At 42.1% G+C, this 11,778-nt stretch overlaps 1 protein-coding gene across 1 annotated transcript; it reads left to right on the forward strand.

Annotated features, from left to right (window-relative positions):
• Positions 1 to 5,588: 5,588 nt before the first annotated feature.
• LOC119651863 (outer dense fiber protein 3-B-like) lies at positions 5,589 to 6,695 on the forward strand. Its single transcript, XM_038055670.1, has 4 exons — positions 5,589 to 5,749; positions 5,817 to 6,035; positions 6,098 to 6,284; positions 6,352 to 6,695. Exons 1-4 carry the CDS (start codon positions 5,725 to 5,727, stop codon positions 6,614 to 6,616), a joined length of 696 nt encoding a protein of 231 aa, XP_037911598.1. The 5' UTR covers positions 5,589 to 5,724; the 3' UTR covers positions 6,617 to 6,695.
• The last annotated feature ends 5,083 nt before the right edge of the window (positions 6,696 to 11,778 follow it).

Consider the following 11,778-nt stretch of genomic DNA (forward strand, 5'->3'; position numbering starts at 1 on the left):
GTCTGCTGGGCAGACTTGTCAGTAGGATGAAGCTTTATGTACCTCGATGCTCACCCCGCTGAGAAAAAGGGGGAAATCTGATTTCCGACATAATGAACATTTGATGAACTGTAAGTTGGAGGTCCCGCCAACTGAAGATGACGGACAAATGCTACCACAACCAAGCTGGAGGAAACAGTCGCCAGGAGCCGATGGAATTACTGTCGTATTGGTTAAATGTGGAGGTGACCAATTAAACAAAGCGGTTCATCAACTTATGCTCAAGGTGTGGGACAGCGAATCAATGCCTGACGGCTGCGAACGTAGCATTATTTGTCCCATTCATAAAAAGGGAGATATCACGTAGTGCAGCAATTACAGAGGCATTACGTTGCTGATTAACATCTATAAGATATTCTCGGCTATCTTACTAGGCTGGATAACCTCATACGTCCCGAACATCGTTGGCCCATACCAAAGAGGCTTCACTCCAGGCAAATCTCTGCAGCAAGCGATGGAAAAACTGTTGGAATATGGGCATCAGCTGCATCATATTTCCGTCGAATTTAAGGCCACCTATGATAGCATAACCAGGGTAAATCTGTACACGGCCATGAATTCGGTATTCCGATGAAAGTGTTGAGACTGACTAGGTTGACCCTGCGAGGTCAGATAAAAGCAGTAGCACCCCTCTCAAGACTATTCGACATCAACAACGGTCTAAGCCAAGGGGATGCCTTATTATGTGTCTTCTTTAACCTGGGGCGTCCATGGTAGAAAAAGAAGAAAATGTAAATCCTGCCTAAGATGGGGCAATAACGTAGGCCAGGACACCAGACAGCTTTTGTCTGAAGTTCCTTATTAAGGCAGGCCTAGATTGAATACCGGTTGTTGCGCCGTTGATAATGATGATGAAAACAAGTCGAAAAACTGGAAGGTATGAAAGGTCTTAAGTATTTCTTGTATAAGAATATTTGAGTGGACAACCTTTTCTTACTTTACTTTGTTAATAACAGAGCGATTTCCACCAAAGTCTATTATATATTATATTTATTTTTGCAACTTAAGGTGAGTTTACAGCCCATTACTAAAAATTATAATAACAAAGCATTATTAACTTTATTTGGACAGATTCCGGCCAGCCACATGTACTAGTCGATGCATTTCATTTGGTATCCCACATAACAATAGCAACATAGCAAAACCTTAAAAATAAAAGAACGAAAGCACATTGTTACGAGATTTATTTATTTGACGACAGTAAATAAAACTAGGATGATTATATGTTATACTCTGGAGGAGAAAGAAGAAAACAATCTCATGGATCAGACTGAAAGGGGTTATAGCATAGCCGCATAAGGTGGAAATAAAGGTCAGACTCGGCAGAAGGCACTTCCAAAATTTCGGCACTGCCCATGCTAGCCAATTATATTTGCCAAAGGGATACCAGATAACGCAGGAATATTAAAGAACAGTGCATCATGCCAGTAGAAAGTCCTTCGTATATAGGAAGTGAGATTAAGACAGTGGAGGTAGAAATGATTGAGGAGATTGCGTTCGAGTTTTTCTATGGCAAGCCGGAAGGGAGACCAGATGGTGAGGATATTCATAACCTTAGTTATATTATGCACGACCAACTCGCCCTAAAGAAAAGACGGATTGCAAACATTAGTTATTAACCTTGCAAATTATTATTTAAACTGACCACAAATATAATAGAATTCATTCATTAAACTATTCATAAAACAAACTATCCATTTCATAGTTTAAGCTAGGATTCTAATTATTTGATAACGATATTCAGAAGTACAATTTTCACAATTTTTTAAATTTTGGGAAATTGGCATTAGCGCCTCCAGCTTATAATCTCACAGCAAATTGAATCTTTTGACTTGCGTACCGAGAAGCATTTCTTGCAAAATCGGTTTGATTTCACATAGCAATCGATGACCAGATCCTCAAAAACTTGTGGCCTAACGTATGGCAGTTGTATGATTGGTTCTCCATAGTCACTCCAGTCGCTCATTATAGCCCTGAATGCGAAACTATAAACCAAAATACGTTTGTGAGCAAAGAAGAGACGACCGTCAATTACGAAGGCTACATCAAATCTTTGTTGGGCCGGATCCTGTAGAAGCAACTCCTTAATTTTGTTCCGTGTCGATTCAATTGGGGTTGACAGCCTCCGATCAATATTATGCGTATGCGTCCTGAGAACAAATCTGACTTTGAAACCTCCGTCGGGCAACAACATTCTCTTTAAAACAGCCTTGGTAGGTACAACTTTCACTGCATTCCACATGAACCCCGGGGTGAACAACAATTGGAATTGTTGGAAGAGCACGATCACTTCGTGGTTTTCTATCAACGTAATAATATTGACTTCGAGGTTGATATAGATTTCAACATCGATTTTAGATTCTAGACCCATGTAAAGGGTTAGCCAATTCTCATCGTCGGTTGAATATCCTCTTGGATAAAATCTGATACATCCTTCCATTCCGTTGAGCTGGAATCCACCTTGAACGAAAAAGTGCTCATTGTGTGGAAAACGACACTGATGCGGAAAATTCTCAACGGTGTAATTCAAGGTTTGCACTAGAGGTGAAATTACTGTATTTCCATGAGAAGTGATTTTAGCCATTTTACTTTCTTTTATTCTCAAATAATCTGCGATATGAAACTTGATAGTTCTTCAAATCTTGAAGTGAATGATGTTTTTGATCGGTTGAATATCTTTATATAGTGGAGATTTGTATAACTTTTAAGTATTAATTGAAAGAACTTTGAAGTTTGGATTTGATAATCTTGTTGTTTTTTAAGTTTTTACATTTACAATCTTCTATCTAATCAGTTACAAAGCAATTATAACATCTAATATGCAAGAGCTTTGTCTTTCTCCACTTTCGAATAATCTTAACAATGAAGTCGGCTTTTAATTAGAATATCCATGACCTGATGATGGTGAGGTTCTATCTATTGTTGATCAGACCAATTTTCGGTGAAAAAAATTTCTAAGAAAAAGCTGCGGTCTCCGATGTTTTCTTCTCAGGATTTCAAAATTCGTAGTTCCTCCAATCCCGGTTTTCGTTCTGACTAGGTTCCATCGGACAGCTTGCTAAATATGTCTCAATGATGCCTCTGTTGTGGTCTTCTACCACCATTTCCAGCTCTGTTTCACTTCTAATGTCACCTCCCATCCGTAGATCAGTCATGTTGCCAGTCCGGTGTCTTATGTAGGAACCCCAATCTGTTCCCCTGGGATTCTTATTATTCTGTTTGCTTCCGGGTTGCCCTTATCTGATTATATTGTGATCCGACATAAAGGACTCACCTGACATCCTCCAATTCTTGACCAAGCCACTCATCAGAGCGTTCCCAAGAGTTATGTCTAGTACTTGTTGCTTGTTGCCGGTCGCGTCCATACATATATTTCTAATTTACTGCTAAGAATGAGATCGATACTCACCTCTTCGATTGGTGTTGCTGCTTCCCCGAATCTCGAGGTGGGCGTTGACGCATCAGCCGAGGAGAAATGGTAGTGCTTTGCTCTCGCAGAATTTCCACTAATTCCGGTGGCACCCGGGTATCATCTCTCTCTCCCTGTTGGCGCGATTGCTTTTCACGTTCTTTCCCCGTCTTTCCAGTCACAAACTCTGAAAGACGCATATATTTTAAGTTTGGTTTGAGAATAATGTAAACTCTTTGCTTTTCACAAGAGGAGTCCCAAATTACCTACAAGCTTCCTTCTTGAAGACTTCGAATCTGTCCCCGGTACACCCAGGGTTCTTGAGTCAGCACTATTCCGAAGTTATTCTTGGAACTTACTCTTGCAGATGCGGCTTTTGTATGGTGGGGCTATTTTAGTTCTAGCCATCGGCTCTTCTTCAAATCCGAAGTATCATACTCCGCCTCTGACAATTGCATCTCGTTATCCGACTTGAGCCGTAGAAAGTCTAGATATAGGTCTTTCAGCTTCTCTTCTTGTGTGAGCAGCAGACTTCTCGCCTTGGCATTTCAGCCCCTATGGGGATTCCTTCGGGGGTTTGGGTAGGTTTTCCAGCCATTGTGCCCTCCGAAATCCCTCTTGGGTTTCTCTCTGTGGAAGTGCATAGTTATGCTGATGTACTTGATGAGGGATTGACGACGGTTAATTGTTTTCCAGGATCGATCATCTACCTCGATCATAAGAAGTTTATCTTTGCCTACTCTTTGCTTCTAAAAACTCTACATAATCGCGAGAGGCGTCTCAATGGATGCGGCTTTGGAAATTTAGACCGTCATTACGTGGACCCCTATTAAGTCTTCTCCAGCGCATGTCGACAGTTCCGTTCCCTTCCATCGTGGTAATTTCGAGACTGCAGTTCCAAGGCAGTCTCTCGTGCACTCCATCGAACAGTCTACTAGTACAATACTAAGTCGAAAGCATATGCTGGTGAAGACGAACTCCTTATTCCATTCCTCACACATCTCCATGATGATGAAGTCTTCAATTATTTCCTGCTCCTCACTAGTGAAGGGGTCGAATGCTCATTACCACATTAGCGTAGCTAGCGGCGAGTCTTTTGGCTCCTGCCTGATCCATGACCTTCTCGGAATTTCCCGCTCTTGGGGTTGGGATTACCGGTGCAAACCGGCAGCGTATTTAAGAAGAAATCAAATTACATCCCGTCCTATGAAAAACCAACTAAAGTGATTATATTCTTTATCCTGCGCAGAACAATTTAGAAGGACTGTCAATTAACACTGTGAAAACTTTCTGTAACACGATAAAAGCGCATGACTTGGGGATCTGTGGTTGGTAGGTATCAGCGTCTGCTCCCAGGAGCCCGACTAGCGCTGCAGTGCGCCGACTATGTCACAAACGCCAAGAGCCCTATCCGTTTAGATCTTAAAAACCAGCCCTTAACATTCACGAAGGGAAGCAGCTCTGCCATTCTACAGCTAGAGATATTTTTGGGTAGTCAACGAATGGTGTAATAAGTTCCCGCCGCTTGGTTCTAGCTAGAGATGGGTAATGACAAAAGAAGTGCTTGGGGGTTTCTCTCTCTTGTCCAAAACTTCGGCAATGTAAATTGTAGGGTATGCCTAGTCTGGCGGGATGGTTCCTATAGACCAATGCCCCTTGCAAACCGCCGTAATCTTATATGAATTTGCACGCATCTGGTACAAGAGGTTTCAAGATCGGGTTTTGTTGTAAGCGGGAAAATCCTTTTTACCTGGTCCAGGTGGAAAGCCTTCGCCATTTGTGGCTGTTAATTGATGGTACTAGATTCCACCTCTGACAACGACTGCCAAGAGCAGAGCTCCGCCTGGCCAGTCCATAAGCCTGCTAGTACCGGGAATCCAGAGGAAGATGACCTAGAGCGTGTCGCGCATTTCTGTACTGCCCTTTATAGCCTGGAGGATGCCATTTCAAAATACAAGGCCTTAATGGTCACTTGGCTGATGGTCCGAAGGTATTAATGGCATCTTTTACACAACTACAATTACATATTAGTTTTTAGGACCGATATTTCTCATTAGTTTTCTCGTCAATAAAGTACAATATAAAAGCCACACAATAAACTTGTATATTTTTATAAAACGTAGTGATGTCGCTTCTGAATGAAAAATCTATTCTAGTTGTCCTTACAAAATATTTCAAAATTTTATGTCAATTAAACTGAAAATTCGCCGTATTAAGAACTATTTTTCTTTATATTTTATAAATAATTTAAAAATTTTTAGCCTTAAACTTAAAAAATGTGTGCCGCAACTCGCCCTTTAGGTAGGCCAAGATGGTTGACAAACATACAATTTCTTCGAAGCTAGCTTACTTTTATTCTGATTTTAAGGTCCTGGCCCTGGTGCATATTTACTCCCAACTCTTGTTGGTCACGAGGGCCATGACGTGCGCAAGGTTCGTGAACCTCAATATTCATTTGGTGTCAAGAAGGATCTGCGTAGTAAAACTCTAGGCCCAGGTCCTGGTGCCTATCAATTAAATAATGTTTTTAGATATGGGGTAGCGAACAGTCCAGCATATTCTTTGGGACAACGTACATTTTTCAAGAGTAAGAAACTTTTCCTTTATGTAAATTCCCCGACAAAATATAATCCTCTTTTCTGGACATAGCTCGTGATACTGGCCCCGGACCAGGTGCTCACAACAACCATGAATGCCCTATATTTAAAGGCAATCGGCCACCTGCATATTCTCTGGGACAACGAACTGCTTTCAATGTTAAGGACTACAAACCTGGGCCTAACGCATATTTTGGTAACATTAATACGATTAAACCGAGCTCACCGGCTTATAGCTTGTAAGTTTGAAGATTCTTTGAAATTTAATACAATATATTCTTAAAATAACTGCTTTTTCCCTTCAAGGGGTCGGCGAACTGGTTTAAAAGCTAAAGGACTATCACCCGGACCTGCAGCGTACGGCGCTATAGGAAATTGTGTAACAGGGAAATGTCCACCATCGTATTCAATGGCCGCCAGAAGGGGAGGTATCTCGACTAAATTTCCAACCCCAGGTCCCGATAATTATAATCTGCAAGAGTATAAGCCTGGAGACCTTGGTCCAGCGTTCTCATTCGGAATCAAGCACTCACCCTACTCACCTCCCATGATTGTGGAATGTGACAATTAGTCGTTCAGTGGGCGTTTTGTGAGCATCCATTTTTTGAGATTAAGTGTTAGGTAAAAATATTATTAAGCAGATAAACCTATCTACTAAGTGTATCGGTTGTTGATTAAGTGTGCTTCTATAAGGGGTTAGAACAATCTAATTAACTTAAAGTAGTTTTTGGATATCATTGAGAAAAAGTGTTCGGTACATTTAGGTTGTCTTATTATAATCCTGGAAGCAATTATACATGATAAAATTCCTATTGTTTTTTTTCGCTTAAGGATTTTTAGCACCTAATTCTTTTATTTTATCTATTTGCGCTGCAAGAGATGCGATGGACAGGGACTGGTTTCTTGGAGAAGAACCGCTACACCATATATTATAGCGGCCATCCAGTAAACCATGTGCTTGGAGTAGGTTTCTTAGTTAGCCAAAAAATGAAACCTGCTAGGCTTTCAAAATATAAGCGAAAGGCTATGCACTCTGCCCTTGCGAGGAAAATTTAGAAATATAATCCTCATAAACGTCCACGCCCCTACACAGGAGACTGCAGAGTCTAAGAACGATACCTTCTACGAGGCAGTTGAGCGGACCCTCGAAGCCTGTCCCATGTATAATATCAAACTCATACTTGGGGATTTCAACAGTCAAGTAGGGGCGGAGCCCGTATTCAGGCGATACGTCGGCTCCCATAGATTACATGGGGATACTAACGATAACACACCACGGATTGATCAGTTAGCAGTATCGCACGAAATGGTTGTTTGAAATACCTGGTTTGCGCGGAAAGCGGTCCACAAACATACGTGGGCCTCTCCAGACGGGACCACTTTCAACCAAATTGACCACGTGTTGATCGAGCGCCGCCACCTCTCAGACTTGGTGAATGTCGGCACTTATAGGGGCCCAATATAGACTCGGACCACTTTCTCGTTGGCATGGTGTTCCGGGCTCGAATTACGACACCAGCTACAATCCGATCTGACAATCAGATGAGAGTTAACACTGAAGCCATCTACAAGACAGCCCTCCGCGACACCTCTAAGAGGGAAGTGGATGCCGCAATAACCGCAGTCAACAGAGAGCCTGGAGATGAAACATCAACAAATGATCTTCGCAACCACCTGAAGAACATTATCATTAGTAAGCCCACAAAGATACTTGGCCCCAGCCGTAAAAAAATTTGGAATGCCGGTTTGACAATGAATGTAAGCTAGCAAGGAAACGGAAGAATACTGCATACCGAGTAATGTTGCATTTTCAAAGAACGCGGGCATGCGCAGAGACTTATTACGAACTCCGTCGAGCGGAGAAGTGACTTGACAGACGGGGAAAAGGAAGCCTGGGAGAACCAACAAGTCTGTGAACTAGAAAAGTGCAGGGAGCAACCGCACCAGCCGCGCAAATTTTACCAAGAAGTCAGCAGGATAAAGCCTTATATACCTCGATGCTCAAAGAGGGAAATCTGATTTCCGACTGAAAGGGCATATTGAAGCGATGGATTGAGCACTTTGATGAGTTACTGAACAACGAGAACATCGGCGAGTTGGAGGTCCCGACAACTGAAAACAACGGACAAATACTGCCACCACCTAGTATATGAGAAACAGTCCGTGCAATTCATCGGCTTAAAAATCATAATTCGCCAGGAGCCGATGGATCATTCTCAAAAAAATACAACCGAATTGGTTAAATATGGAGGCGACCAATTACACCTAGTGGTTTATCAACTTGTGCTCAAGGTATGGGACAACGCATAAATTGCTGACGGCTGGCAACGAGGCATTATCTGTCTCATACCGAAAAAATGAAATATCACACAGTGCAGCAATTATAGAGGCATCACGTTGCTGAGTACCATCTTGCTAGGTCAGATAGCCCCATACGCCTAGAACATCATTGGCCCATACAAAAGAGGCTTCACTCCAGGCGAATCAGCAACAGATCAGATTTTCTCTTTGCGGCAAGCGATGGAAAAACTGTTGGAAAATGGACACCAGTTGCACCATCTATTCATGGACTTTAAAGCCGCCTATAATAGCATAGCCAGGGTAGAACTGTACACGGCCATGAGACAATTCAGTATCCCGACGAAATTGATAAGATTGGCTATGCTGACCCTGACCAATGTGCGAGGCTAGATAAAAGCAGCAGGATCACTCTCAAGAACATTCGACATCAACAACGGTCTACGACAAGGGATGGATATCATGCATCCTCTTTAACCTGGCCCTCAAGAAAGTGATCCGTGATGCTGTGGTAAATGCAAGAGTTACGATCCTCTTCAAGTCCACCCAACTACTGGCCTATGCTGACGATATCGACATCATGGGAAGAACGACCCGTGACATACAAACTGCCTTCATCCAGATCGAGCAGGCAGCGCGAGATCTTGGGCTGCACATCAATGAAGATAAGACAAAATGTATGATAGCAACGTCAGCACCGAAAACCAACTAACCAACAACATCGAACCTCACTGGTCAAACAGGAAGAATAAGGATAGGAGACTACAATTTTGAGACCGTTGATAATTTCTCCTATCTAGGGTCGAAAATCACAACCGATAACAGCTACGATGATGAAATCCGCGCATGGTTGTTGGCAGCCAACAGAGCATATTTCAGCTTACAAAAACTGTTCCGCTCGAAACGTGTCACCAAGGGCCAAAGCTCTTACTGTACAAGACTATGATCTTGCCGGTCCTCATGTATTCCCCGGACACTTGGGTTCTTAGCAAGCAAATTGAGAACTCTTACCCGCATTTGATAGAAGAATCCTCCGAAGAATTTTTGGCCCTCTACATGAGGATGGACGATTCCGTAGCCTACATTATGACGAAATCTATGAGCGATACTATGACCGTCAGGTTGTGGATAAAACCCGGCTCAATAGGTTACGGTGGGCGGGTCACTTAATCCGTATGGATGAGGATAATCCACCCCGAAAAGTCTATAAGGGCAATATCTATGGTAGAAAAAGAAGACGAGGCAGGCCCTGCCTAAGATGGAGCGATGGCGTAGGTCAGGACGCCAGAATCGGGATGTCTGGAGTTCCTTATTAAGGTAGGCCTAGACCGGATACCGGTTGTTACGCCGTTGATGATGATGATGATGTGTGTGTATTTCTATTACAGTACAAGCGTATTTTGCTCAATTGCCACCTTTTATCGTAAATTAGGAGCCGCCTTAACTTTAAAGTTTCCTCCTGTTACTTCGCTTTCCTCCACGTCCATTGTTTAATTGCCTTCATTCCCTTTTTTACAGCTTCATTTGTTCATTGTTTGCTGTAGTGAGAGGGCAGCTCTCGAAAATTTCTCTTACGTCGGTGATCATTTTTTAGGTTATCTTTTCAAATATGGCAATAAATTTAATTTACAATATGCAACTCGAGCGCACAGTGCCAGTTAAATATATTGATTAATCGATTTTTGGAAGATTTCAGATTCAAACGATTTGATACCTGCCGCTTTTTGGAAACGCTCCCCAGACGCACACTTTGACATTAGTACGGGCGCCAATTAGAGTCTTGCCTCTGAAATGCTGACTAGCAAAGTGGTGTGCAAGTCAGTGTCCACTGGCTCTATAATGGAACTGCATTCAAGTAAGGTATAGCTTTGTCATTTGGCAAGAGTCAATTCGAGATGATCATTTAAAAGCCTACTTCAACGAGCATTCCCTAATTATTTCGAAAATTTTGATATGATTGATCAGTTACATCTCTATGAATATAGGTGAGCAGCTGCCCAGTGGACTTAATTCCACGGTCTTTTTAAGACACGGATTGATTTTTGGACCACAATCAAAGCCCGGCTGAGACAAGCACAATGGTACCAGTCTATACTGAGTGCATGGGTCAGCTTTCTATTGAACAATGGAGTTCGGCACTCGTATTGAAATGCAGCTCCACGTTTGAGGTCTCTGTTCGCTCGAACGTAACCCCAATCCCCATGAAACTTTCACTAGGGGTCCAAACGCAATAACTGAGTAGAATTCACATCACTCAGAAACTCTCCAGAAACATATGAATTCAGGGGCAATCCTGATTCCTTTGGTCAGTATACCCCTGGTAAGGTTTCGTGACCAACTGTCATTTCATAGTCCCCGTGAAGACTCAGCTCTTATGGCCCTAATTAGGCCTTTAAAATATTCGTCTAGTACATGACGGTCAGCAAATCAATGTGTTGCAGCGTCTCCCGGTGCCACTACTATGGAGGTTCTCCTCGGCCACTTGGTTTTGGTCGCTACACCACAGCCAATAGCGAAGAAGCCCAAGGAGAGTTCAATGAGATTAGTTCCATTGGCTGTGCTTAATAAAAAAGAAATATTACTTACATAGCATGCTGGTTCCAAGCCCAGGTAAAGGAGGAGGGTTTGAGGCAACGTACAGCGAAAGAGATAAATAAAGTATAGTTCGAGTTATTCCACTATGTGAAATCCTACCTAATCTCTCTTGGTGACGGTTCATCCTTCTGAGGCCAATATATAATTAGACATTTATTTCTCTGTGTATTGTTCATTCATAAATGCCTAAAAATTATTTAATAAATAAATCAAAATGTTAATAAACAAATAAATCTCAGAACTGGATAGTTTTAGAAAGTACTAATCGAGACCTTTCATTTTAGTTCATCCATACGACCATATTTAATGAAAAAAAATGTATACCCTTCTTTTTGAAAAACTCAACATAGAATTATTTTAAGCCCTCCCCCCACTCCCCATGCATGCGTGGGGATTCACTGTTTCCACTTTCCCACCAAATTTATGAAGAAAGCGTGTTTGGCAGACAGACAGGCAGTGAGCCAATTTTAATAAGGTTTTGTTTTACACAAATTTTTAACATGTGGTATATATTATTATTAACTTTATTTGAAAGGATATCTGTATGGAGAGTATTTCGGAGCCTAGGCACTATATAGTGGCAGCTTCCTGATTTCTTTCAGATTTTTCGGTTGGGTAGTATGCCCCCTTAAAGAAATAATCCCTTTAAACCCCCCGCAATCCGGCCTTTCTAACAAATGTCAAAACCAAGACCGGCTTCGAAAAGTGCTAACCGAGACCTTTGATGTGATATCCTACATGACCATATTTTATTTTTGCATGTATGGGGACCTCCCCTCAAATTCGACGTAAAAGGATGTAACTCACTGTATGCGTGAGCGTTCACAGTTCCCACCTTTT

The sequence above is a fragment of the Hermetia illucens genome, chromosome 3, assembly GCF_905115235.1.
Source record: "Hermetia illucens chromosome 3, iHerIll2.2.curated.20191125, whole genome shotgun sequence".
NCBI classification, from domain to species: Eukaryota; Metazoa; Arthropoda; class Insecta; order Diptera; family Stratiomyidae; genus Hermetia; species Hermetia illucens.